This window comes from Eulemur rufifrons, chromosome 27 (genome assembly GCF_041146395.1).
Source record: "Eulemur rufifrons isolate Redbay chromosome 27, OSU_ERuf_1, whole genome shotgun sequence".
Classification (NCBI taxonomy): Eukaryota; Metazoa; Chordata; class Mammalia; order Primates; family Lemuridae; genus Eulemur; species Eulemur rufifrons.
The window spans coordinates 31,327,146-31,354,263 of record NC_091009.1 but is presented as its reverse complement, the minus strand read 5'-3'; the positions used below and the strand labels follow the sequence as shown (position 1 = coordinate 31,354,263).

The 27,118-nt window shown below is 60.5% G+C and overlaps 1 protein-coding gene across 1 annotated transcript; it reads right to left on the bottom strand.

The window, feature by feature from the left end:
* Positions 1-8,326: 8,326 nt before the first annotated feature.
* On the bottom strand, positions 8,327-25,947 carry TNNT2 (troponin T2, cardiac type). The gene is made up of 18 exons (XM_069459713.1): positions 25,801-25,947; positions 21,004-25,332; positions 20,604-20,658; positions 19,528-19,538; positions 19,410-19,424; positions 17,265-17,294; positions 15,622-15,699; positions 15,234-15,269; positions 14,298-14,331; positions 13,277-13,337; positions 12,944-13,060; positions 12,522-12,599; positions 11,876-11,986; positions 10,972-10,980; positions 10,530-10,639; positions 9,988-10,078; positions 8,860-8,900; positions 8,327-8,533 (listed from the first exon to the last, which is right to left on the bottom strand). The coding sequence occupies exons 3-18, from the start codon at positions 20,642-20,644 to the stop codon at positions 8,488-8,490; spliced, it is 909 nt and encodes a 302-aa protein (XP_069315814.1). The 5' UTR covers positions 20,645-20,658; positions 21,004-25,332; positions 25,801-25,947; the 3' UTR covers positions 8,327-8,487.
* Positions 25,948-27,118: the final 1,171 nt, after the last annotated feature.

The window sequence follows — 27,118 nt, the reverse complement described above, 5'->3', positions numbered from 1 at the left end:
AGAGCAGCTCCAGCTGGGGACGAGGCCCAGGTGCCACAAGAAGTGATGTCTCAATGTAACTGTCAGGACGTGCCCGCTCTGCCGCAGAGCCAGGCACGGCCTTGGGCCATCCTTCTGCCAGTTTCCTTTCTGCTAAAACGAGGCGTGTCTGGGGTCCCCTGCAGTCCACAAAGACCTTCTCGTGGGTTTCCGAGGAGTGGGCAGCGCCGCGCGGCCCCTCTGGGCTGATGCGGGCGATCCTCAGAGCATCGTGCTCCCAAGGTCTCCTTTTCCCATGTCCATCACGCTCCCCGGAATCTCCACGAACCCCAGTCCTTGGCCCCAGTCTGCCGCAGCTCCTCGGCCAGGGCTGGGAGCCCCAAGTTCGGCATTCCTGCGCAGCTTCCCACGCCCTCCCCACCCCGCCCACCGCCTCCCCGTGCCCGTGGCAGGGGCTGAAGAAGCTGTGAGTCAGGCTGTTAGACTGGCCCTGCCGGTTCTGTCTTCCATCTGACCACAGTGTCAGCAAAAGCCCAGGATGGGGTTTGGCTGGAAAACTCTGCCACCACACGCTCCACCGGTGGTGAAGGCAAATGGAGCTTCCCTGCATCGACCCAGCCAGCACTGGGTTTGTAGAGTCCTCCCCGCCCCCCTCAGCTGGGGGTGACGCCCTCCACAATGGCCACGAGGCTCACGGGAGTGGTCGTCTCGCAGCTGGCGGGGACTCCAGCTCCAGGACCAGGCTGGTAGATTTGAGAGAACAAAGAGCATCGGAAACTCGAAATAAAAGCTGAGCTACCTGGTCCACGGGGGAAATTGAGTTTGGTGAGGACAGCCTGTCCCACAGACCCTGGGTGAGGTGACACTGCCAGTACCAGTCCCATCCCTGCCCAGAAGGGCACTGGAGGACAAGCCCCAGCACAGCCTCTCTCCACCACCACCAGACTCAGCTTCTCACCTCGGAAAAGGGGTGCAAGGGTCCCTCGGTATCCTAACAGCCTCACATGAAAATCTTAGTGATGTGAGTGGTGTGTGTGTGTGTGTAGAAGGGAATTAGATTAGCATTTCCCAGAGTTAGTTCCCCAGGCTGTTCACAGGTGCTAAGTGACTCTGGGCTAAATGGGGTTGAACAGTCAGTTTTCTTTACTCATTATTCTGAGAAGCGTTGATGTGCTGATATGTATCATGGCAGAGACAGGAAGAGAAAAAGACAGAGGGGTGGCATGAAGCCCCTCCCAACTTACTTCACTGCAGAAAACTTTTAAACAGAACACCCTGCGAGAGCCAGTGAGGGCAGCAACACTTAGATTGCTTATGCTTACTTTTTTTATTTTTTGTAGAGATGGGGTCTCACTATGTTGCCCAGGCTGGTCTCAAACTCCTGGCCTCAAGCCAGCCTCCCACCTCAGCCTCCCAAAGTGCTGGGATTACAGGCGTGAGCCACCATGCCCAGCCTGAGCTTAACTTTGAAGAAAGATTCCCGGATCCCATAGGGGCAAAGGTCATCTTAGAACAGGTCCAATGGCAAACCAGGTGGGCATGGCCTGGGAGAGACTCTGTCTCTGCAGACCAAGTGCAACTGATGAGGCCCTGCGTGGGGCGCTCTGGCACGTCCAGCCTCGCCAGCGGAGAGGCCGCGGGTAGCTGCCGTGCAGCAGGACCCAGAACACAAGCAGCAGTCTCCTTTCGTGATTTCCGGAATTTAAAATACTCGCTCCTGTGTCCGGGCAGCCTGGCTCCAGCTGACACGGGTTCCCAGGATCTCTGTCTTGTCAAGGACCGGGGGCCTTTGGAACGCAGGGCAACCTAGCTCAGCAATTCTCCAACCAGAGGGGGCACGTGGATGCCGGGGGGGCCTGTGAAAACTCAAAGCTCCCGGGCGGTGCTGTTGCCGCTGGGCTGTGGGCCGTACTTTGAGCAGCGAGGTCCTGGCCAACCTAGGAGGGCTTCCTGGAAGGGCAGACCTGTCAGACAGGGGCGACTTGGAGGGAAAAGATGCCAGAAAGCAGGGCAGGGGCTGCAGAAGGATGTGAATGTGGGGAGAGGGTGTGAGAGCGAGGCCAGCGTGGAGGGAGGGACGGGGCAACGGGGAGCCAGTGGAGTCTGGGGCAGGGGGTTGAAAGCGAGGAAGGGCAGGAGACAGACAGACGCCCAGGCCAGGCAGCTGGCAAGGTCTCTCAGGGCCAGCACAGGTGGGGTTGACAATAATTCAGGTGCAGCGCCTAGAAGCCATACCCAGGGTGAGCTCTAATCCCTCAGGAGAGGGTGTGGAGGCCTGGGCTCATGTCCCTGCACTGCCCAGAAAAGACCCCTGCCCTCCCTGCGGGACGTGGGGTCCCTGCAGCGCTGCCCCTCGCTCTGCCACCGGCTGGGTGCTCACCGCAGGGCACGGAGGGCGGGACTGACTCACCCGCCAGGCGCATCTTCCCATGACAGGCAGGTCCCAGGCTCAGCCGGAAGGAAGGAGAGGGTGGGAAGGAGGGGCCAGGCCAGGCCCACCCTGTGCCGCAGGCCTGGGAGGGGGAGGCGGGGTGGGCACCACAAGTAAGGGCAAAGGACAGGCAGACATCCTGAGGGCAGGGGACCTTCTCTGTCTCACAGTATCCCCGAGACACCAGAGGATGTGCACAGACTTGTGCCCTGCGCTGAGCACCGATATTTACATAAACTCGCTTGTGACCTGGCACGGTGGCTCACGCCTGTGATCCCAGCACTTTGGGAGGCTGAGGCGGGAGGATCGCTTGAGGCCAGGAGTTCGAGGTTGCAGTGAGCAATGATGACACCACTGCACTCAGCCTGGGCAACAGTGTGAGACCTCGTCTCAAAAAACATGTGCGTGTGTGTATACATATGTTCATATATCTTTTACTATATTTGTGTACCTATGTGTGCATGTATCTATCGTGTGTCCACATGTCTGTCTAAACGGTCATTGGTCTAATGTCTGTTCAATATCTTTCTCCCCTGGTCTATAAAGGTAGGGAGCAGTCTTGGTCTGTCCCCAGCTGTAACCCTGACAGCCAGGCAGTACCTGGCATACAGTATGTGCTCAATAAACTACATATTGGATTTATATAAAGACTGAGTCGATGAATGAACCCTTCTAATAGAAACATTGACAATCAAGCACATTCAATGTGTACACTGACACGAGTGAGGTAAACATGTGACCCTTTCAAGACCAAAGTTACTCTTTTTCTAAAGTTACCGTTGTTTCGACCTGTTACAGTGCTTTGACAACTGTAAAAAAAACAGTACAACCCTAATCTTGTAATAATTTGTTCACGATTTCCCTCGCTGTCAATATTTGATATTTAAAAGATCGAATCGTGTACAAGATCATCTAATTTGAGAATGATTTCCTCATTCGTTCATGCACCATCCCAGTATGGAGGGCCATGGGATCTACGGATGAAGGAGCCCCAGGGCCCCAGGCTCAAGAAGTGACAGGTCCAGGTGGGGGCAGAGACGAGGGGACCGATCAGCACAACTGAGTGGGACGGGGACCGTGTGAATCCACGAGTCATTTTATATGAGCCAGGAGCAGCAGTAAAATCCTACATTCCTAATCCTGGATTGCCCAGGTGGGTGGCCAAAATTTTGCAATAGACAGATTTGAACACTATTTCTCACACGAGTTTTCCCGTGATAAGGATTGATGTGCACATACTTTGCATTGTATAATCAGAAATTATTCGAGTATTTTTTGGCTCTAATACAGGCGCAATTTCTTGAAAATGTGCTTTTCCCTGCTTCTATCGGATACCTGACTGAATTTGGTAGAAAGTGTGCCACGCAAACAATTTTTAAATCACGGCAAGAATTCAGCACTCAGGGTCCTGCCCTGTAGGACCTTGGATGCGTCACTTCACTTGTCTGAGCCTCAGTTTCTTTGTGTTTAAAATGGGAGTTTTTATGTAGCACCTGACTTTGCACGTTACTGTGATTAGAGAGTGTGTGTAGATGACATCGCACGGTGCCTGATCCATGGAGGCCAGTGTCATTTATTAGCATTACCATGCAGCTGGCTTGTAAGTCATGTCTAGAGCGTCCCAGCAGAATCCACTGCTCACCTCCTCACCTGGGCCTGGGAGGCGGGAGATGTGGGAACAGAGAGGTCTCTGCGTCAAGTTCAGAGGGGAAAACTCCGGTTTGTCCCTCACGCTTACGAGAAGTGATCTCCCTTCACCCTCATCACCCTGCGTCCCCAGCTGCCTGTCACCTCCTGGGAACTGGCAGGGTTCGGGTGGGTGGGGAGAGGACGGGCGAGGCACCCTAGACAGGTCTCCCTGCCGCGTTCAGCAAGCCCAGCACAATCCCAGCGCCATCGCACCTGGGGATGGCTCTGCCCCTCCCGCCCCGCCCGCCACTTTCCTGAAGAGCAGCCTCGGCCCAGCCCTGTCACCTTCACACTGGCACTGCCCAGGCCTGACTTTGCGGAGAAAACTGCTTGGGGACTGGGCCGTGCTGCAGGTGTGGCGAGGGTGGCCCGGCCGGCACTGAGTGCAGGGCCGCGGGGCAGGGCTGCCCCCACACCTGGCCCCGGGCCTGGGCGCTCTGCACCAGTGTGGAAACATTCTTCTGAGTCTCCAATCGAGAGCAATTTAAATTCCTGCCATGCTGGGGTGGGGGCTGGGAACCTGGGATGAGCAGGTGGGTGGGGCTGAGGCTCTGGGAACGGCGCCAGGGAGGGAGGGCTGGGCCGGGCACCCAGGCCTGGTTTCTGTGAAGCCCAGGCCCAGGCTGAGTGGGCCTTCGGTGTGGGGCAGCACCACGGCCCCACCGTGAGGCACCAGGAAGCCGAAGGAGCTCAAGAGGGGCCTGGGAGGCTTTTTGGAGAAATGGGGACTTGACCAAGGGCCTCAGGTGGGACAGAAGTTGGACAGGCAGAGAAAGAAGGAAGGGCATTCTGGGGGTAAACAGGCACGCAGACCAGGTGAGGTGGCTCACTCCTGTAATCCCAGCACTCTGGGAGGCTGAGGCAGGAGGATCACTTGAAGCTAGGAGCTCAAGACTGGCCTGGGCAATATAGTGAGACCCCATCTCTACACACACAAAAATTTTTTTTAATTAGCCGAGTGTTGGTTGCGCACGCCTGTAGTCCCAGCTACTCAGGAGGCTGAGGCAAGAGGATCGCCTGAGCCCAGGAGTTGGAGGCTGCAGTGAGCTATGATCACACCATTGCACCACAGGCTGGGCAGTCAACAGAGACCCTGTCTCAAAAAAAAGAAAAGAAAAGGAAAGGAAAGGAAAGAACAGAGGCATGGAGGGAAGGAGGAAGGAAGGAAAGAAGGCGAGAGAGAGAAAGAAAGAGCAAAGGGCATGCAGAGGTGGAAGAGAATGGGACCCTTTGGGGAAACAGAAGTAGCCAGCGCTGTCTGGCTGGAAAGCAACCTTGGAGGTAGCTGCTGAGGGTCCCTGCAGCGTCCCCGCCACCAGCTCCAGCAACTGCCGCACGTCCCTGCTGGCCTTCAGACCCAGGACCCCGCCCCCCAGGTCCACTCACTCTTTGCAGAGTCGAGGGGTGACCCGCTGGCAGGCGCTTCCGTGATCCACGGGTCCCCCAACCATTTCTGGGACTCAGGAATGGGCTGCAATTGCCCCAACAAAGAGGAAGGGCCTGACTGCGCTCTTGCACCCTGGGCAAAGCCCCCTCAACAGCAGCTCTGCGGTTCCTTCCAGAGGCCCCCCAGGCTGGCCCATCCCCCCCTGCAGGGCCATGGGGGGCAGGGCTGGGAAGGGGCGGAGGGAGCTGAGCCCCTGGACTCGAGCCCTGTGCCCTGACCCCAGGGCCACCCCCAGCCAGCGCCCAGGAGGCTCAGATTCTGGCATAGGCACCGTAGTTTGGGAAGATTCGGGGTGCTCCTCAGTCTACAAGGTCCACGTCCTAGGAAGAGTCCTGGCTCTGGCGTCACATAGACCGGGGTTCAATCCCCGCTTGGCCCCAGCATGTTGCTTAAACTCTCTTTACCTCGGTTTCCTCATCTGCAGCATGGGGAGATGACCTGGGGACCGTGGATGGTTGGCCAGTGGCTGGCACAGTGCCTGGCACGAGGGGTGCATCCCACGGGTGGAGAAGGGTTAGTTCACCCCAGGCTGCTGTATGTCCCCCAGTTCACACTCAGTCTCCCCCCAGGGAGGGGAGACAGGGCAGGCCGGACTCCAGAGGGGAAGCCGACCCCAGAGAGGCAAGTGCTCATGGCCACACCGTGGGAACACGGGTGTGGCCTGGTCTTCCAAGACTGGAGACCCTGGTCCTGAGCCCAGACCTCCCCGCACCTGGGCATGTCCCCCAGAAGCTCGGGCCCTGCCCCGCCCTTTCCAGGAACCAGGCTGCAGAGTCGGGGGTGGGGCCAGGCCTGGAAGCAGGTTCTGCCACCCCCATCCAGACGGTGGCACAGAGCTGGGCCAACCGCCAAGGGGGACAGTCCCAGCAGCAGCTCCCGCCTGCCCCCCGCCCCCAGCGCTCTGTCTGGTCAGGGAGAAGGCCAGGCCCTGGGACCCAGAGGGAAAGGGAGGCCTCCGGGGGCTCCATAACCCCCCACACAAGGAGGGATGGCCCGACTGGGCATTGGTGACCCGGCTTCCCCAGACCTGAGCCCTTGGGAAGGGCTGACGACATGTCACAGTCAGCAAAGCAGTGACAGCAGCTGACGCTGACTCCACACTTACCACGCACTGAGCCCTGCGCTGATCACTATGCACTTATTTCATTGAACCATCATAACAATCTCCGCTTTTTAGACAGGGGACCTCAGGCGCAGACTAGGAATTCGCCCAAAGTCTCACAGCTGGGGCGTGACAGAGCCAGAACATGATGGGAGACAGTGAGACTCCAGGTTCAGGGTCAGGGTCTCCCACGGGAGAGCTGGGTGCCCAGGCAGGCGGGCCCTGGAGCAGCCACGGTCCCTCGAGCGTCCCACCCCCAGTGGACAGACGGGAGGGAGCTCTGCGCAGGACCCGAGCTGTCGGGAGAGCAGATCTGGCGGCAGGATGGGAAGGGTCTCCACCTTTCCGCCCCCGCGCCGGGCAGAGCCTCAAGGTCATTTCCCCTGAACATGGGCGCACACAGGGCAGAAGGGGTGGTGGATCCAAAGTCTCGCCATGAGGCGAAATGGGAACAGAGAGCACCGCAGAGGGTGGCCCTGGGAGTGTGCAGGGGACAGTGGGTGCGGTGGGGTCAGGGTGCCTCCCCTGCATCACACGGAGCTGGCACCTCCCGCTGCTGCCCCTGAGCCCCGTGAGCCCCACGAGGGGTGCCTGCCTAAACCACAGCGCCCCCGTGCCCAGCACGGTGCCTGGCATACAGCTGGCGCTCAGGAGACACGTGTGAATGAACAAAAGATTGAATAAGAAATGAGACCAAGACTGCGGGCTAAGCCCCTCCCAGTTGCCAAAGGACCATGTCCTGTTCATCTCCGTGGCGCCAGCGTCCACGCCAGTGTCTGGCACACAGCACGGGGCACAGAGCTCCGTGTCGTTCCCGAGAGCACAGGGCGGCGCCTGTGGGAACAGATGCGTCCGACAGAGTGTGGCCCTGGATGGCCTCACGGGACGGCACCGCAGGGCGCTCCCGCCAGGAGTGGATTCACCCCGTCTGGGAGACCAGGGGCCTTTCAGACCCGGGGTTCACAGAGCTCTTGCTGCGGGTGCGAGGGGCGTCGGGGGAAGGCATTCCCGCAGAGGCCGCGCCAGCCGGGCGTGGAGGCGCAGGGAACGAGCCCTCGTCGGGGGTTTACTCTGGAGAGCGCTGAATCAGCCGCTCTCTCGTCCCTCACGGTCACCATGTCCTCCTGCTAACTGGAATCCAGGCCACCACGCTGTTCTCTACCGCTCAGGGACCCTGTGGTGCCCTGTTTGTGGGATTAAGCCCTAGAGGGCGTGCAGATGGTGGGAAGGGGAAACTGAGGCACCCAGCCTTGCCCACGCCTCTCGGCAGCCTGGGCCTGAACTCTGCCCAGTGTCACTGGCCCTCCTTCCTTCCGCGAGGGCTCCCTGCCCCTCCGACGCCCGGTTCTTAGCGCTCTGGACAGGAGGAGAGGAAGACGGAGCCATCTGAAGAGGTGGCCCCTGCTCCCCAGTGAACGACTCAGGCAGGAACGCTCCGTCCCCACCTGACAGCACCTTCCCCCGTGTGCTGTTCCTGGTGACTCACAGTGGCCAAGATCACAACCCCTTGCCCGGCGTGTGCCTCCCTCCTGGGCTGAGGGAACGAGTGTGCTCCCCGGCTCACGGCTGGCAGGGGGGACCAGGCAGGGGAAGGCCCCTCCAAGCCGGGCGGACACCAGGGGCCTGTGTCCCTGACTCCCGTGAGACCAGGGGAAGGCACAGCAACACCAGTCAGCGTGTGACAGGCTTTATTACTGGCGGCGGGTGGTGGGGGGCAGGGAGGAGTGTTGGCTCCCGGCTGGGCCCATTTCCAGACAGGAGACGCCCAGGTGCCCAGGAGGGGCCCAGAGCTGGGGACACACGGCAAGGAGCAGGTCTTGGGTGGGGGAGGCTCGGCCTCTACTTCCAGCGCCCGGTAACTTTGGCCTTCCCACGGGTCTTGGAGCTGCAGGGGAAGTGGGACCCAGTGAGATGGGGACGCAGGCAGGCTAGCAGGTCACCACAGCATGAGAGCCAGGATAGGGGTGCCAAAGAGAGAGGAACAGACTGCAGCTGCCTCCTGGGGCAGAGTGGGCCGCACCTCGGGCTGCAGAAAGGCCTCCCCGGGCCCGAGTCCCACCGTCCCACCGCAGCAAGCAGCGGCTGGGGGAGGAGCAGAGGCCGCGCAGGCCCGAGGCTGGGCGCCCAGAGCCCTCCAAGGCACAGCGGGGCGGCTGGCAGTGGGGAAGGAGGAGGCAGGGCAGCAAGGAGAGGGTGACCTCTGATACTCACACTTTCTGGTTGTCGTTGATCCTGTTTCGGAGAACATTGATCTGCAAGAAACGTGGGACAAAGAGTAACGCTGGAGCTCACTGAGCTGGGGGGGGGAAGGGGCCTCTGCACAGCGGTGGGGGAGGAGGAAGAGGAGAGAAGGGGAGAGAGGAGGGAAAGGAGGGGAGGGGGTGGGGGAGGAGGAAGAGGAGAGAAGGGGAGAGAGGAGGGAAAGGAGGGGAGGGGGTGGGGGAGGAGGAAGAGGAGAGAAGGGGAGAGAGGAGGGAAAGGAGGGGAGGGGGTGGGGGAGGAGGAAGAGGAGAGAAGGGAGAGACGAGGGAAAGGAGGGGAGGGGGTGGGGAAGGAGGAAGAGGAGAGAAGGGAGAGAGGAGGGAAAGGAGGGGAGGGGGTGGGGGAGGAGGAAGAGGAGGGACCACAACACTACGAGGGTTAGAATATTTCAGGGTCAGGAGGGGCCCAGGTCCCATGACAGGTTCAGGGTGGGAGTCCCCCAAGGAGGGTCTTCTGAGAGCTGGGTGCAGGCTGGAGGCGGGTCATGGGCAGAGCCTCGGGGAGCCCCCCAGAAGCCCAGCCCAGCCCGAGACCCTCTTCCAGGCACTCCTGCCCAGGGGCCACCACCCCCACGCGCCCCACCTGCACGGCACCGCCCGTACGTTGGCAAATCTGTGTCCCACCAGCCAGTGCAGAGGGAAGTGTGGGAAGAGGGGAAGTGGAAGCCACAGGCCTAGAAAGGCCGTGACAATAGCTAACAGCTGTTGAGCGTTTCGTGGGTGCCGGGCTCTGTTCTGAGCACGGATCCAAACATTAGCCCACAGGACTGTCGGGAGGACGTGGTAACACAAGTGCTCAGAACACTGTTACAATATTATTATCACTGTAACGGTCACACCAACCCTGTGCAAAGTGCCCCTGCTCGACCCCAGCAAGCTCTCAGGCAGCCCCGAGAGCAGTAGCCAGCGTGGCAGGCAGCAGCACTGCTGGAGGCAAGGCAGGTGCAGGGAGGCAAGGCACTGGGGCAGGTGCGGGGGGACAGGCTTGGTGGGGAAGAGCAGAAGGGGCCTGGCCAGCAGCGGTGGCACGACCTAGTCAGGCCGGGACCATGGGACGGGGCACAGCGCGCCAGCTCACTTCGTATTTCTGCTGCTTGAACTTCTCCTGCAGGTCGAACTTCTCCGCTTCCAGCTCATAGATGCTCTGCCACAGTTCCTTGGCCTTCTCCCTGCCGGGCCGGGTGGGAATGGGGGTGACGGGCCTCCTCCCTGCCCCGGCCCAGCCCTCCCTCCCACCGCCGGGCCTGCAGAGGATGCCCCAGTCCGCCCTGCCTGGGGCTCAGGAATGGCCCCCAGGGGCTGCCGGGGCAAAGTTCTGAGAACAAGGAGGAAGGGGAGAGGCCCTCTGGCATTGCAGGGCATCTGGCGCAATCCCCTCCCCACCCTCTGTGGCAGGTGGGTGCACTCAAGCTCAGAGAGGCGCTCAGCTCCCTCTGCTCATCAGCAAAGCCCAGACGAGGCTGGTCTCATCTGTGGGCCGCCCAACCCCCGTCCCACCAACTGGCCTTGGGAACATACGTGGGGCAGTAGCGCCCTCTGGTGGCCTTCAGTGAGAAGTGCCCCTGCACCACCCCTCCCGAGCCCCTGGCAGGAGCCCAGGACCACCCGCGCAGCCCCCACCTCAGCTGATCTTCATTCAGGTGGTCAATGGCCAGCACCTTCCTCCTCTCGGCCAGAATCTTCTTCTTCTTCTCCCGCTCGGTCTGCCTCTTCCCACTTTTCCGCTCTGTCTGAAGGGGGTGGCAAGCAGGGAGCATTGGCTAGACTGTCCCGCCGGGTCCCCTGACCCTCCCAAAACGCTCTAGGGGGTGGGGCGGGGCCTGCAGGGTGACCAGGTTCTTATCCTTTTGTTCCTGCAACACCCCACACTATTGGCTGCCTGGATTCCCTGGGGAAACTGAGGCAGGGGTGAGAAGGGTCACTTCAGCCCCTTCTTCCTTTGCACAGCCCACCTCTTCCACCTCTTTCCAGTGTCCTCCCCCCACCCGGCAGGGCACGCTCCCCTCCCAGGGAGCTCCCCAAAACTATGGGGAGGAAGGAGGTTTGAGAGGTCGGTACCCACCTGGGCTTGCTAAGCCCGGAAATCACGAGAGAGAGGCCCAGAGAGAAAGAGCGAGATGGCACAGAGACAGAGAAGGCGGGGTGCACGCAGGAGCGGGGGAGAGACACGGGGAGAAGATGGTTCAGACACTCACGGGAGGCAGCCTGGGTTGCTAGGAGTCTGGGGTCGGGGCAGGGGCCATTTTGACAGCGGGGCACCAAAGGCAGGCTGGTTGGTCACCGTGGGGGCAGAGGGAGAGTGGCTAGCCTAGTTCGTCCTTCCTTTTTTTTTTAGTTCCGTGCTAGACACAGATGTAACTAGCCTGAGCTGCAGACTTTGAAAATCTAAGCCAATGTTCTGATTCCTCCATTGCGTAGAGAAAACCAATTTTACACGCCCCGGCCTCCTCGAGAAAGGAGTGTCTAGGAGGCGTGGGGCACAGCAGTTAGGGACCGAGAGTGAGTGCCAGGAACAAACACCTCACACCTGCATAGCCAGGGCGCTTTCCACGTTAGCTCATCTGACCTTCCCAGAGCAGCAGGGCGGACAGTATTAGTCCCGTATGAGGAAACTGAGGCTCAGAGGTTACATAAGGCCACACAGCTGCATGTGGCGGAGCTGGGTCTCCAACCAGAGCTCTGGCTCCAGCCATAGGGCCCTTCCAGCTGCACCCGGCCCCCTGGGGACCTCTGAGCACTGCTGCAGCCAGGGGTGGGGAGCACCTTTGGCGCTCTGGGCTCCGCCTGCAGCCCCTACCCGGCAGGCCCCTCCTCTCAGGGGGCGGGTGTGGGAGGCCTGTCTCCCACCCACAGCAGCTGGGGATGTCTTCCCGGGACCCACCCTGCAGTCTGCCCGCTGCAGCCGACACCTCACTCCTCACAGATACACCAGGACGTCCTGGTGACCCCTGCCACTCGCCACTTACCTTCTGGATGTAGCCTCCAAAATGCATCATGTTGGACAAAGCCTTCTTCTTCCGGGCCTCATCCTCAGCCTTCCTCCTGTTCTCCTCCTCCTCTCGCCGGGCCCTCTCTTCCTGAGTTTTGGGGAGCAGGAAGAGAGCCAGTTAGGGGTGGCAGGTGGGAAACCCCGATCTGGGCTGCAGCTGGTGGACCTGATGGGTGAGCCCGGCTTCCTCCCCGCCAGGCGAGGGGCCTTCTGGGGACAGTGCACACTCGCAGTCAGCCCTGGCACCCCGGGGTCTGTCGAGTGGATGAAAAATGAGTAAATGAACGAGTCCTGATTCCCGAGTAGGTCCCATCGTCCCCTCGGGCTGGGAGCTGCCTGCAAAGGCCTGTGACTCTGGAAGGAACTTCAGCAGCTGCACGGGAAGAGTCTCCTGAGCCTCAGTCCCTGCACTGGGGGGCTGGAGGGGGATGAATGTCAAGTTCACGAGGACCCAGGCAACTGTCCTGCTGGCTGGCAGACGGTCAGAGCCAAGACAATGCCCAGTGCTTACCAGGTGCCTGGCGTCCCTTGGCTGACTCGGCATCTAGGAACAGAGAGGGGCCCGGGGCCCGGCGGGAGCTGGGAGTGGGGGGGCTCCGTGGGCCCGGGCAGGGGTCACTCACGGCCAGGCGGTTCTGCCGCTCCTTCTCCCGCTCGCTCCGGATGCGCTGCTGCTCCGCACGCTCCGCCCGCCGGCGCTCCTAGGGAAGAGGGAAAGCCTGCCCAGGTGTGCCCGGGAGGAGGTGGTGCCAGAGGGGCAGGGACCCACACGGGGAGGCACGAGAACCCACAGGGGGTCCCACCCAGAGTCTCAGGGCAGTGGTGCCCGGCCACCAAGGGCTTCCACTCTCGGCCAGCTCTGAGGACGCAGGGGGAGACAGCTCCTGACACGTGGGCCCCGCAGGAGAGCGCCCTGGCCAGGTAAGGACACCCCCACCAGGGCCCGTGCGGATGACCCCAGAACACCACTCATGGAGAGACTGCCCCGTACGATTTGGGAGCCCAGTGCCTCCGGGGGCGTCGGGTGGGGAGGCGGGACACCTACGATCCTGTCTTTGAGAGAAACGAGCTCCTCCTCCTCCTTCTTCCTGTTCTCAAAGTGCGCCTCGATCAGCGTCTGCAGCTCGTTCAGGTCCTTCTCCATGCGCTTGCGGTGGATGTCCTGCGTGCGGACCACCGGGGCTCAGAGGAGAGGTGGGTGGGCTACATACTCCCCCTCCTCAATGCAAAACCCAGTGACGGGACAACTGTGGCCTGAACCCAGGACCACGCTTGAGGGCTGGCGCCTAGCCTGGTCTGTGCCAAACACCGTCCCACCTGCGCCCTGCCCCCCGTCCAAGGTCTCCCTCTCCCTGGGGGCCTTGGGCCCGCCACTCACGTCGAAGTCCACTCTTTCTCCGTCGGGGATCTTGGGTGGCACCAAGTTGGGCATGAACGGCCTGTCGGAGAGAGGAGTAGAGTCGGTGAGCATCGCTCCCTCCAGACGCCAGGGCCTGCGGGTGCCCGGGACAGACAGGGCCTTCTCCTTCCTGCAGAATCCTGTGCCACCGCCCGGCCAGCCACACAGTGACACTCACACGGACGTCAACAACAGTCGCCCCCAGCCTCGCTCAGCACCTGGGACACACAGGCTCTTTCACGTACATCGTTTCATCTACGCTCACGACAGCCCCATGAAGTAGGTGCCACTGGTCTCATTTAAGAAAACTGAGGCCACAGAACTAGGAGGTGGAGAAGCTGTGACAAGGTGGCATGCTCGTCTGACTCCAGATCGCCGTGGCCGACGCCGCAGAATCTCCCCATGAACCCAGGAGTCCTGTGGTTTCCTGCCCCAGCCCCAACGCACACTTAGTGAGTGACACCAGGCCCTGGTGTCTGTGGTCCTCGGTTTCCCGTCTGCCCTCAGCAACACGTGGAGCTGAACTGAGTGGGAAACGTGGTGGACAAGGGAACCAGGGTTGTCTTGGGGGCGCTGGTGTCAGGTGCCGCTGAAGGGACCGTCTGCTGGCAGCTCAGCGTCTTCAAGGGAAACGCTCCCTTCCACCCACCTAACACCCATGGCCTCCAGGTGTGTTTCAGGAGTGGCACCAAGCCGCCCTGCCCTGTCCCTTTTCTGCTCTCTGAAGCCGCCACATCAGGTGCAATGGTTTCATTGCTCAGCTCCCCAAAATTTCCTTCCCTTTCTCCCCAGGTGCCACCTCAGCCATGGAGGAGGGTGTTCTGCGCACCCTGTGGGACAGGAGAGTGAGTCTGCCCAGGGCAGAAACCCTTGTGCAGTGCACACTCGTACAACCGCACGGGGCGGTCTGTGCCCTCCACACCCCCCCTGTGCCCACTGTGCCACGTGGCACTCCTGTCCCATCACTGTCCTCCTCACAGGCCCTCTGCATCCTGCTCACCTGGGCTTGGGTTTGGACTCCTCCACTGGGCCATCTGGGGAGAGAAGCACACAGCCATGGGTCAGGGGCCCAGATCTGGTCCCAGCTCCGCCCCTGCTGCCTGGGCGCCTGTGGGCCTCCCTTCCCCTCCGCCCAGCAGCCCCTTCCAGCCCTGGGGGTCCTGATTCCAGGAGCATCAACAGGAATTAGGGCAGCCGAGCTGCAAAGCCCCACTCCCCCTCCCACGGCGGCCCCAGGGGCATGTCTCAGGGGACAGCTGAGTCTTGCAGGGCACACACACACTCCGTGTGGCACTTCAAAGCCTTCTCTCAGTCACTAGCTCTGGGAAAAGCAGCTTTGCTTCTCTTGGGCTGCACAGTGAAGAGGGGTCCTAGGAAAGGTCCCCAGGGGTCTCGGCCCCAGAATCCCCTCCCGGGTCTTTGCTTCCTGTGTTTCCCCCTGGACTTCTCGGTGGTCACAGGGCCAGGAAGCTGATGGGCATGATTCCAAAACCCACTGACTGCCCCCTTCCCTCTGCAGGTGTGACTGGACCTCGTGGTAAACTTGCGATGTGACGGTGACCACAGCAGTGACCCACCACATGGACTATCTGTGCACCAGGACACTGCAGCCTACGAGTGATTTCGCCTGAGCGCCAGGAGCTTCGTGTGTGGCTGTGACTTCGGGGTCCCCTTGCCCTGCCCAGACCAGGGGGCTGGACATTGGTCCCCTCTCTCACTGGGTACCACCAAGGCAGCCTCTCCGGGATGAGGAGCAACAAAGGCTTAGAGCTCAACATCTAAAACGCTGCAAGTGCCACCAAGTTCTGTCCTCTCCTCCGCCAAGCCCCCTTCTCCCGCCTCCCTGGGAGGAGCCCGTGGGCGTGCTCCCCCCGTGCCGCTGTGCGGGGCTCCCCTGCCACCCGGAACCTCTCTCCTCATGTCCGACAGTCCTTACCTTCAGCCTCTTTGGCGTCCTCCTCTTGTTCATCTTCTAAACAAAACAAGAGGAAATCAATAAAGATCCTTGTTTGGGGCTCAAGTCGCCCCACCAAGAGCCTGCCCCAGAGACAGGTCCTAACCAAGGGGCACCCTGCTGGTTTATGGGGTCAGGGAGCTGTCTATTTGCACACATGTGCACCTGGCCCAAGACACTGCCTGACACAAAAGAAGCGCTTAATCAATGTTTGTTGACTGGACAATGGATGGTTGAATCCCAGCCCAGAGAGGAGGAGCAGACACACAGCTGGAGAGCAGGCTCCAGGTGCATCTCTTACTGCCACGGGAATGGCTCAGGGGGCTCGCACCACCCCCTAAGCCCCTGCACCCTCACCCCGGAGCCCTACCTTCCGCCTGGGTCTCCTCGGTCTCAGCCTCAGCCTCAGCCCTGCCGTTGGCCTCCTCTTCCTCTGCCTCCCCCTGCTCTAGAGGGGTGAGCCAGACACAGTGAGCAACCAGGCCCCCACTCGTGCCGTCAGGACGGAACAGAGAGCAGGCAGGGAGGGCTGGCAGGGCTCAAGGACACCTAGGTCCAGATGAGTTTCGGGGTGACCAACATAAATGCCAGGGCTGCTCCATTCTTGGTCTAGTCTGTCCGCCTGCTGGCCCCCTCTGCCCGACTTAGTGCCTCTTGTCCCCGGGACCTCCCTGGTGTATGATCCACCCCATTCCCCAGCTTTCCAGCCCAAAAGTTCCACCCAGTATCTGGCACCATAGGACATGCCGTGCCTAAGGTGAGGTGTCAGGGAAGCTCCTGTCCTGAACCCAGTGACTCTCCAAGTCCGGAGACCCTTCATCCACATCTAAAAGAAGCCAAAGCAGCGAGCCTGTGTGGGTGGATGAGATGCCCAATATTTGGACATTTGCACTATCCGGGAAGTTGGCAGGATTTTTCTACTTTCACCCATTTGCTTGGCAGGACGTGGACCCCACCCCGGTCAGGCACCTGGAGTAGACAGACAGACAGAGCAGGCAGACGGGGTGACCTGGCCCGGGCTCTGCCTGTAGGAAGTATCTGTTGATGCCGACTGACACGTGGGGCCCCTTGGCAGAGGGGGAGAGACAGGATCGGGGCGGGAGGGAGAGGCCATCGTGGGAAAGTTGGCTCTGTGCTCTCTGCCCAGTCCTCCCTGTCCCCCTTGCCTAGGTCTGAGTCCTCTCTGAGGCCTGGAGATGCCACTTCTTTGACCCTCCTGGGAGCTTTACCTCAAATAAGATCCTTCCAGGAGGCAGGAGAACAGAGAGTGGGCCAGTTGTGGAGCCCACCTTTAGGCCACCTCGATCACGCCTGTCCCCACCCCGTCTGATGTCTCACTTCTCTGTACCAGACACCTCCCCTCACCCAGCGGCCACGCTACATCCCCGAGGATGGGGAGCTCGCGCCTCCCCAGGCCGCCTGCGGCATCTTGAGACATCACTGCGGGAAAGACAGTTCTAAAATTAAGGGCTGATCTGTCTCCCTTGTCCTGGTCCTGTGCCTGGCTCCGGGAACACGTCCGGTCCCCACCCGCAGCAGGGCACATCTGAAGGCTGACGTCATGCCCTTTCTGCTCTGGCTATTCCAGTCTGCTCCTCGGATGACTCTGTCCCCAGGCCCCCAGCCCCTGGCCACCCTGCCTGGGCGCTGTCCAGCTCGTAGGGAGGGCCCTGCACGGGGCACCGGAACGTGCAGCGGGGTCGGGGTGGGGCTGCCCATCCCAGACACTCTTCCCTTCTGTGGCCACACTTGGTGCAGGGTAGGAGACAAGCCGGGGTCCCTCCCACCTCCCGGCCCCGGGGAAGGATCAGGAACCAGGAGAAGGAGCTGATGGCCCTGCAGGAGAGGCGTGGAGAGCAGCGCAGAACTGCGGTCCCAGCGGCTGGGGAAGAAGCGACTGACCCGCAGCACACTGCCCTCCCCCCACCGCCCTCCCCCAGGACAGCCCCTCGGCCAGCTGGCAGCTCTCAGGACGGCAGGGAGTAGAAAGCACAAAAGGAAAAGCTGTACTACCGTCCTCGTCCTCTCTCCAGTCTTCCTCTTCTGAGGTTGGGGGGCGGCAGCAGCACAGGGGAGAAGCGCGACAGGTTAGTCTGGGAGCAGAAGGCCGGGCGGGAGCAGCAGCCAGCGCAGCGGTTTAGGAGCGTGGGCTCTGGAGCGGGGCTGGGCTCCCCTTCCCACCGCCTTCTAGCAGCGAGGGCAGCTCTGCTCTCCGCAGCTTCCCAGAGCCTCAGGTGCGTTGTCGGTAGCGTGGGCATAATGACATTCACTCCTCAGCTGTGGTGCGGATCGGATGACTCACATACACAGCGCACCCCGCAGGTGCCCGGCACGCGGAGGCATCCAGTCAGCCGTAACTGGCACTGCCTCCAGACGGCAGAGGCTGGGCTTCCCTCTTACTGAGACAGGGGCCCCCGGACAGCAGAGTGGGGAACAGTCCACTCCCAGCCAACTTCTCCCACCTTCCTGCCCTGAATGAGCGTCTTGGATATCTGCAAACCGTGTCCAGTCTCCAGGACTCACACTCTGGACAGCCCCGCTGCAGAGCCTGGCACAGGGGAGATTGCCAGCCTGTGGGAAAGAGGCTGCCCCGTCTAAGGGGAGGCCCAGCGTGATGGCCCCAAGGACACAGATAAACCTAAGGACACAGGCTGCACCCGCAGCAGCTGTTGTAGCATCTAGGCGGATGCCCCAAGAGGAGATTACAGTAATTGGAGCAATGCTTCTCCTGGAAAAAGAGGTGCTTGAACCGTCTGTCCTGTCGGCTTAGCCGACATCCGTCTAGACTTTGTCCTCTCTTGGTCACTTACAGCCAGGTCCTTAGCAGTGTGGGGAGGGGGTCTAGTCCCTTTATGGCAAGCAAGGCGGATGCTACATGGAGCTCAGACCACCAGCGCAGAGGGGAATTATTTTGTTAACTCACAGCTAAATCCTACTGTGTGTAGCAGACAGACTGGTCCCAGATCCAGAGGTCTGTCTCAAACTCCACCACCCAGAACCTGGTGTAACAAAGTCAAAAATCCTCCAAAGCAAAAAAAGCCCCACCACATCGAGCCTGAGCAGGGAGCACAGCAGAAGCCAGAGCCATCTAGATTTTTGATTCAAAAAATATTTCAGACAACTTCTGAAATATTTGGTCTTCCTTTAAAACCAAAATTTGCTCTTACGGCCCCTTTCAGTTTGTGCTGTGAATTTCTCTCCTGTCTCCTCTTTGTCCAGAGACCCCCAGAGCAGCCCTAAATGTGCAGGAGGGTCCCCCTCTTTCCTAGAAGTCATGGGAAACAGGGGAGGGCCACCCTGGCTCTCCCCCCAGATCTTCACGGAGACCCTTCTCCACATGCCACCTGCTGAAGGGATACCTGAGCCACTAAGGGGCAGGGTCCAAACTGTCTGGTGCAGATGGGTGAGCCACCTGAGGGCTGTTGGGCCACTTGGCGGTGGGGATGGACCGTTTGCACCTGTCCAGCCCCCAGGAGGAAGGGAGGGTGGGGGTGTTCTGTCAGTGAGATGTGGTACCCAAAGCCAAGGACAGCAATGTGTTACCAGATCAAAGAGTAGAAACAGCAAGATAGGCCTTTGCAAGGTAATAATAATAATAAATTTTCATGCCTATCCAACACGTCTTAGATACCTGAGCACTGTCACGTTCACAGGTGGGTAATGGTATTGTGGTCATGCTTTTTTAAACAGTGTATCTTTTAGAGATACAGACTGAAACATCAAGGTGTGAAGTGACGTGCTGTCTGGGGATGGTCTGGGGTGTCTTCTCCAAAACTGGGGGACATGCAGGGATGGAAGGAGCTTGGCCCTGAGCCACGATTGTTGAAGCCAGGGGATGGGTACATGGGGAAATCCTTTATATGCATTTAAAATTTTCCACGATTAAAAAATTGGGAAAAAAGCAAAACTAATTAATTGGAGAAAGTGATGATTCTATGTAAAGAAAATGGCAGATGGAAGAGAAAGGTTTAAGCCTTTTGCCTCAAGACCTGAGCAACCAAGGCAGAAAACTGAGCCCCGTCCAGGAGCCCCAGTGGCTGGGAATGTTCTCCGATGAGAGCGAGTGACAGGGACAGACAGTCTGTTTGTCCAGGGCTCCCAGGAACACCGGATTCCTGAGGTGCCCCTTTCTGGCCTGCATCTGCCCAAGGTACATACCTCCCACAGCTTCCTCTGCTCAGACGAGAAGGCCGGGGCAGCGAGGGAGGAGAGGAGAGGGGGTCAGTGTCAAGCCAGGCTGTCCTTGATCCCAACGAGTACACAAGCTCCCGCTTACCTTCCTGCTCCCTGAGAGCAACAGAAGACGCTGTCAGTGGTTCCCGAGTACATGTGTGTACACACACACACACACACACGCGCGCGCGCACACTCGCGCTGGCCTTTCCCCAAATGTGACCACTGTTTATATGTCCCTCATTGCCTAGTGGGGTCCACACCCTGCCCGCCCTGCAGTGGCGCCCCTAAGCTGCCCGCCCTTCTCGTCCAGTGCCACCTCCTGTGTCCCCAGCAAGCCCCTGCCCCGGCAGGTCTCATCGGCATCTGCACGATTACTCTTCTCCTCTCGCCCCTGAGATGTGCCCAGCTTTTCCCAGGCTGTGCCCCTTTCTAGAAAGCCCTTCCCTCCGCCAAGTTTCTGTGTCTCCACATTTTACACAGGTGAGACCTGTCTCCACCCAGCCTGCCCCCGACTGTTCCAGCCCCCACGGCCCTCTCTGCAGAGCCCCCGCACTGCCCACAGCCCTCCCGCCACGCCGCCCGCTTGCTGATTCCTGCTGACACTTTATGTCCTAACATCCCAACAGGAGATAAGCTCCACGAGGGCAGGGGCCGTGCCCATCCTCTGTGTCCTCCCTGGTGACCGCCCGCCTCAGTAGACGGTTATTTGATTGTGTCCCACCCCCCGCTTCTCTCCAGGACAGGACTGTGGACGGGGGGCTGTCAGGGGAGGGGAGGGTGGAGAAGCAAGACGCAGTGAACACCGAGTTCCCAGCCGGGTTCTGTGGGGTACGATCAGCTCTGTGGCCTCCGGAGAGTCACTGAAGCTTCTGGATCTGTTTCAGGGGACCCAGCTTCTCAACTCCTCTGCTAGTGGCCAGTCCCCAGGCCAGGGAGCGCCCTGTCCTCCCTGGAGCTGTGGCCCCTGCACTTCCCAAAGGCCCCCAGCCCGTGGTCTGTCTGGGATCCACACCCAGAGGTGCAGGAATGGGAGGAAGGTGGTGTGTCTCTCCTCGGGGTCCGGACAACAGGCACAGCCACCTCTGCTGGGATCCTAGGGCGGCAGGTGGCTCCTGGACCAGGTGTGGGGCGCGTGGGCAGGGGCCAGCACTCAGACAAGGTGCTCCCAATACTCACTCTTCCTCGTACTCCTCCACCACCTCTTCCGCGTCGGACATGGCCTCTGCTCTCCCTCCGGAAAGAGAAAAACGTCAGCGCGGGCGGGGAGGGACGCCCGCCTTCGAAGAGCCCTGGCGCCCAGGTGCAGAGAGGTCAGAGCGGCCGGGGTGGTGAGCCCCGCCCGTCACGAGCCGCCTGCTTCCTCCCCTGCCAGGGAGACCCTGACACCCGCACTGCAGCCAGGCCACCCACGGATGTCCACTGCAGTCCTTGTCCCTGACCTGGCTTGCAGCCTGGATGCCGAAGTCCCATCTGTGACTCTCAAAACAATGTTTGCAAAATTTCCCCCCCTCCCCACCCGCAGGGTCTGCTAATCACTGCGCAGGGACCCCCCCCCCGGGGGCGTGGTCAAACCAACCGCGGCACGTCCGTGGCCTGGAGCGCCACCCAGTGGTAAAAACCGGGCGGACAGTTGAGACGCACAGTTCCACTGATGGGGAGGAAAAGCCAATTCAAAAGGTCACATTCCGTGTGAGTCCATTTACACAACAGTCTTGAAATGGCAAGACTGTAGGAATGGAGACCGGATTAGTGCTGTCAGGGTCGGGCGGAGGCTGGGAGGGAGGTGGGGGCGGTGACGAAGTGCGCATGCGGGATCCTCGTGGTGCGGGAGCTGCTCAGAGCCTTGACTGCGGTGATGGACACAGGAACCCGCACCGTGCCGGCAAAGCTGGGACATCGGAGTAAGATCCTGGATGGATCATGACGATGTCCACACCCGTGTCACGTCCTGGCTGTGATACTGTACTGCAGTTTTGCAAACGCTACCACCGGGGACGCGGGGCAAAGGGTTGAAGGACTCGGTATTATTTCCTATGACTACATATTAACCTTTGACTATCTCAATAAAAACTCCAATTAAAAAATTTTCCCCAGGGAACTCATTTTGAGATATTCTCTTCAGCACGATAGGAACACACAATCTGAGTTCAAATCCCCTGCCATGGCTTGCTAAGGGTGTCTGAGCAAGTCTTTTTAGCATCTCTGAACTCCCGTTCTTTGTCTGTCCTATGGAGATCAAGTGTGCACGTCCCGGCTACTCAGGGGTCTTTGCGAGGCTCAGGCTGACGTTAGTGACAGTGGACGCGTTAGTTGCTGAGCCGGGTGACCGCCGGGAGGGCCGCAGGGAGGGGGCGGGAGCAAGCGCTTCAGCGTGAGACCGATCTGGTCTGAGCGCGTCCCTGGCAAGGTCAGCAACCGCCCTACCCCTCGGTTCCCTCTGCCGTGAAACTGCGGCTCTTCTGGGGTGGGTGTGCGACACAGAGCTGGAGGGAAGGCCTGGCCCAGGGGCGGCTCCCAGCTAGTGGCTCTCACAGCCCAGCCCCCCGGGGCCATGCCAGTGCCCGGCTCCAGGGGCACCATGGCACCGGCTGAAATGGGAACAGCACCCTGTCGTGCGACAGGACGGCTCTGCACACCTTCCTGACGTTGGCTCGCCAGGGAGAGAAGGGACACAGTGACGGGACGGATGGGACCGCCCTCTGATGCTTCCGCTGTGCCCCTGCCTGCTGCCCGACGCGGGCCTGCGGGTGCTGCAGCCGCCGATTTCAGACCCCAGACGCAGCGCGGGGCCAGCGGCACGTTGACAGTCGTGCCCGCTCCTTCTCCGTCCCTCCCTGCGCACCCCGCCGCTGTGGCTGAGACCAACCCCGGGCATCTGTGGACATCCAGGGAGAGCCTCCGCCGCCAGGCAGCCCCTTTGAGGCCGAGGGGTTCCGCGGGAGCGGTCACTCCCCAGTTGCTGCCCTGGGTAGAGGCTTCCTGAGACGCAGCTCGGCTGAAGCTGCTCTGATCGCGCGCGTCCTGCTGGGGTGCGGCGCGCGTGGCTGCGGCTAAGCGGGCGCCTCCCTCGCTCCCTCTGCTGGAGCAGGTGGGGGACAGCAAGGGAGGGGCCCTGCTCACCTGGAGCTCTGGACAGCAGCTCTGAGCCACTTTCCCCCGCCCCCTAGGGCGGCGTGGGTGGGTGAGAAGAGATGTCAAACGTACGATGCAATAACGTGGGGTCCAGCCTCATTCTGCTGAAGAAAGACTCAAACCCCAGAGGGTCTCCACAAGGGTCTCAGGACGACAGCCACCTGAGAACGGCCTCCCTACCCCCAGGATGGCAGGGGAGTCTTGCGTGGCAGAGAAGCCTTGCCCCAAACCTCCACGGGGCAGCCAGAAGGGGTGACCTGAGTCCCTGGAGGAGCCTGTGGCCTCAGGGACGACGGAGAAGTTTCTGGGAGGAATTGTGTGTGGCCAGCCAGGGGCACTTCTAGCTTTCTCTCCCCCCTCCTGCCCCGCCCTTCCACCAGTTTGGAGCCACTGGGCGGGTGCTGGGGCTCAGAGGAGGAAAGAGCGCCTTGGACTCCCCTCCCTGCTCCTGGGAGCACTGTCCAGCTCCTAAAAATAGCCGCAGACAATGGAGGGTGGAGGAGGGCTTGCAGCTGGGAGTCATAGCCCAGCCAGTGGCTCAAGGGCAGGGCCAGAGGAAGGGGAAGGGGGGGCTGAGACTGGGACTCCAGAATGGGAGAAGGTCAACGACCTGGCAGCGCAAGGAAGGAGACTGTCCAGAGAAACCTGCCTCCTCCAAGCCCCACCGACTTCCATAGGCTGCTCTCCAGCCCAACTCCCTCATGGCCAAGGGATCTTTCTTGGGGACTAAAGAAAAACAATAGAAGGCAGAAAGAATACTGACACTGGGGTCCAAAATCTGGGTTTAAAACTCAGCCTTTGCTGTGTGACCTCGGCTAAGTAATTTAACCTCTCTGGACTTCAGATAACCTATCAATAAAATAGATGAGCTTCAAGTTCTACTCTTGCAGAAGCAGCCTCTGAGTTTCTGAGGAACACAGGCCCCACCTCTCAGTCCTGTCCCCGACATTCTGCGGAGATCTTCCTAAGCCTACAGCTGTCAGCCCCCCGGCAGGGCTGGGGGCAGGGGAGGGGAATGGAAGTGGGGCAGAAGGTAGGGGCAGCAGGCAACTCGATCCTCTCAGATTCCTGTCTTGCCCTGTGAGACGGGGGTCAGAGGAGGAATGCGGGAGGTCGGTGGCTTCCCAGCTGCACTAGGCCGGGAATGTGCTGGGACATTCCTCACGCACCAGGCAATCCCCTCCCTCAGCCTGCCCAGGACAAGCTGAAATCAAGGGAGTCTTCCTCTGCCACCCCCAGGACACAGCAAGGTCTGTCCCTGTGCGGTGTGTTAGGCTGGGGTGGGACAAGGGTCGCCCTTGCAGGGCTCACACCCCACGAAAGGCTCCCAGAGGGCTCTGTCCCCATCGGCCCTTCAAGTGTTGGCAGCTCAGGCTGTTCCCTGGGGACGGGCTGGCACTGGGTCAGGGAGTCAAACGGAATTCACAGGTCGGCTCGGAGGGGGCTCCAGCATCCCCACCGGCCTCCACATACTTGGTCTTCCTCCTGCTTCCGGGACAGTGTCTGATTCCTGGTGTTGGGAATGTGACCACAGAGACTCCTCTGACTGACGTGGCCACGGTCTCACTCTGCTCTCTGGGGCTCCAGAAGGACCTGCCTGAGAAGGTTTAAGTGCCTCTCCTGCAGCCAGGGGCACGGACCAAACAATGTGAGGGAGTCCCTGATGGTCAGAGTGTCACTGTACTTATTGTTTTTCTTTGTAAGAGATACTTGCTCTGGAACATCATTGCATTTGCAGCAGGCAGAGGCCCAGCAAATACCTAGTCCACTCTGCAGATGAGCAAACTGAGACCCAGGGAGGTAAAGTGACTTACCCAAGACTTTAGGGTAACACCATACACCACTAGTGGCAGATTCGGGACTCAAACCCTAGTCTCCAAATGCTACCGTGTGTTCTCTCCGCTCCACTGCGCTAACCTGGGAGCTCAAGCCTGGCAGCACCTCCTCTGAAGTGTGGCCTCCCCCAGGAGGGGCTGTGGATGTCTTACCAACAATGCCAGCATCCACGCAGAGAGGACACGGGCAGACTCGCTGGGTAAAGGCGCCAGGACCTGAGACCTTCCCCTCTCCCCCTCCACTCCCTGTTCTCTCCATCCCCAGAGCCCTGCCCCAGCCTTACCTCCGAACAGCAGCTGCGACAGATCCTGGAGGCGTCTGCTCGGCCTGGGCAGGGACTGGGTGAGGGCAGGGGATGGCGAGGGCTTTAAGCAGGCATGTGGGCTGGGGCCTGGCGAGACCAGCCCTGCAGGGGGAGGAATGTGCAGCAGGAGACAGGCAGAGGGGAGGGGTGGCGGTGGGGAGGGGGGTGTTGGCTGCTATTTTGGCAGGTGCCAGGGACAAGGCTACAGGAACATGTACCCCACGCCATATAAGCCCATGTGGTCCTCCAGCTGCTCAGATAAGCTATTTAAAACCAGAAGAGATACGCAGGGAACAGGCATGTAACACAAACCAGCTGTCCCTCTTGAGAACCCTGATAAAGCAGGTGCCAGCGTGCCAGGTCTGGGCGGACAGGCTGGGAGCAGGGTCCTGGGAGGCAGCGGGTGGGGCTTAACTGCAGCTCCGCTCGGACCGATGCTCTGGGTGAAGATGCCCGCCGGGCCCCGGCTGCTGCGACGCGGCTGAGCCGCCGTGGGTGGGATGCCGGCTCTGCAGGCCTCAGGAGGGACATCTGCAAAGTGGGTCTTTCCCATGGTTCCCAAAGCCAGGTGACAAGCCCTCCTCGCAGGGAATGGACTTCAACTGCCACAGGTCGGACACAAGGTAGAATTTTCTGTCAAGAATAGCAGTTCTCCTTGAACAGGCGGCTGGGCTGTGTGGGGGCAGTGGGGACTGGTGAAGGTCGCTCCCCAAGGGCTTCACAGTCAAGCAGTGCAGAACCATGACCCACGAAACCCACTGGAGTGTGAGATCCATAAGGCCAGGCCCAGGGACCATGTGCTCGCACGTGTGTGTGCGCACACGCGTGTGCAGGGTGGCACATTGCAGGGCTCAGGACGTGAGACGAAGAAAGCAAGCCTGGTGGCAGCTGAGATGACTCTCCACCCTGATCCCCGAATCCCTGTAGCTCTGGTCCCGCCTGACTCTGGAGAAGGAATAGGCTCCTCCGGACCAGGCCCGCCCCTCCCTACAGCCCCCGGCACTTCCAGATCGTGCCCACCCGCGATCCACACGCTTCTGTTTCTCAGCAGACACAGCAAGCCGTCTTGCCCTCCTCTCCTTGCCCGACCACGCGGCCCGCCTTCCCAGTCCTCAGAGTCTCCTCTCAGTCCTGCTCGGGCTACGCTGCGTCCCCCGTGGGTGTCCTTGAGAGACTCCTCCACACACAGGACTTCCCTTTGCTCCACACCCATGCTGCTATCAGACGGTCACCCCATCACTTAGCTGACTGCTCCCTCCCTCGTCCCTGGTGGCCTCTGGACCCAATGGCCTTGATCCCCTGGCTCCAGGCTTATGCCCTGCCACGTGGGCCTCCACTGTGCCAGCGGATCAGTGGCAGGGCAAGCTGAAGCCACGTGCCTGCCAGCCAGCATCCTGGGGGACAGGGGGACCTCGGGAGGCAGACGGAGGGAAGGTTCACGGAGGATAGCAAGGAGGGAACCGGGCTGTCCGGGGGTGGGAAATCATCAGCCCTCTTTCCCATCCTAGCCCACCAGCCTCCTTATACATCCCAGCCTGGAATCTCCAGGAAATTAGGAATTGTTTTTCCTAAACCCTCCCTTGAGGGTAGGATGCTGTTCCTTGCAAGCCCAACAACCCTTCAAACAAGCCGTCACTTGCTTGCACGGATGGTGGGAAGGAGGATCTGGGCATTTAGGTCCCCACAGAATCCCCTGGGAAAAGCCCAGTAGGTGCTTGGTGTTCACAGACCACGTGTGTAAGGTCTCTGCGAATTGTTCCCAGGCAGGGGCGCCGTGCAGAGCTGTGGGGCAGTCACCTAGCCAACGAGAGGACCCAGCCACCATCTGGCAGCCACTCCTCAACACAGCAGGGGTGGCCCTGTCCACTGAGGATGTCACCGTCTTTGCCAGTAGATACAAAGTCACCTCCCAGTGCTAATGGGAGATGGGGAGAGAAAGCTGCAGCGGCACGGGAAGTGGCATCTGCTGGGACAGTGCTTGCAGATTTAAGGACCCACAAGACCACAGGCCACCCATGGGGTCACAGGACCATGGTGGCAGGAAAGGAGAAGGGCAGGTCAAGGAGTGGAGAGTGGGCAGACCTCCTGCCTCCAGGGGGCGCTGTCCCACCTCCTCCGAGGGGCCTCTCCCACCCACCTCGCCAGCCAGTCACTAGCACTGATCCACCACCCGCTGAAGTCACCCTGGTGTGCATTTGTCTCCTTGTTTCTCAGCTGCGTCCCGAAGGCCCTCATGTGTCGGATGCACGAATGCAAAGGACAGAGAGCCGTGGAGAGGTGTCACCCCAGCCCCACCCCGACATCCTCCCCAGCAGCCTGGGGGACAGTGTGCAGTCACGAAGGGCCCCCACCCTGAGGCTGCAGCTGCCGGGACAGCCCCCCACGGCCTGGCAGCTTCTAGGACTCTGCTAAGAAGTCT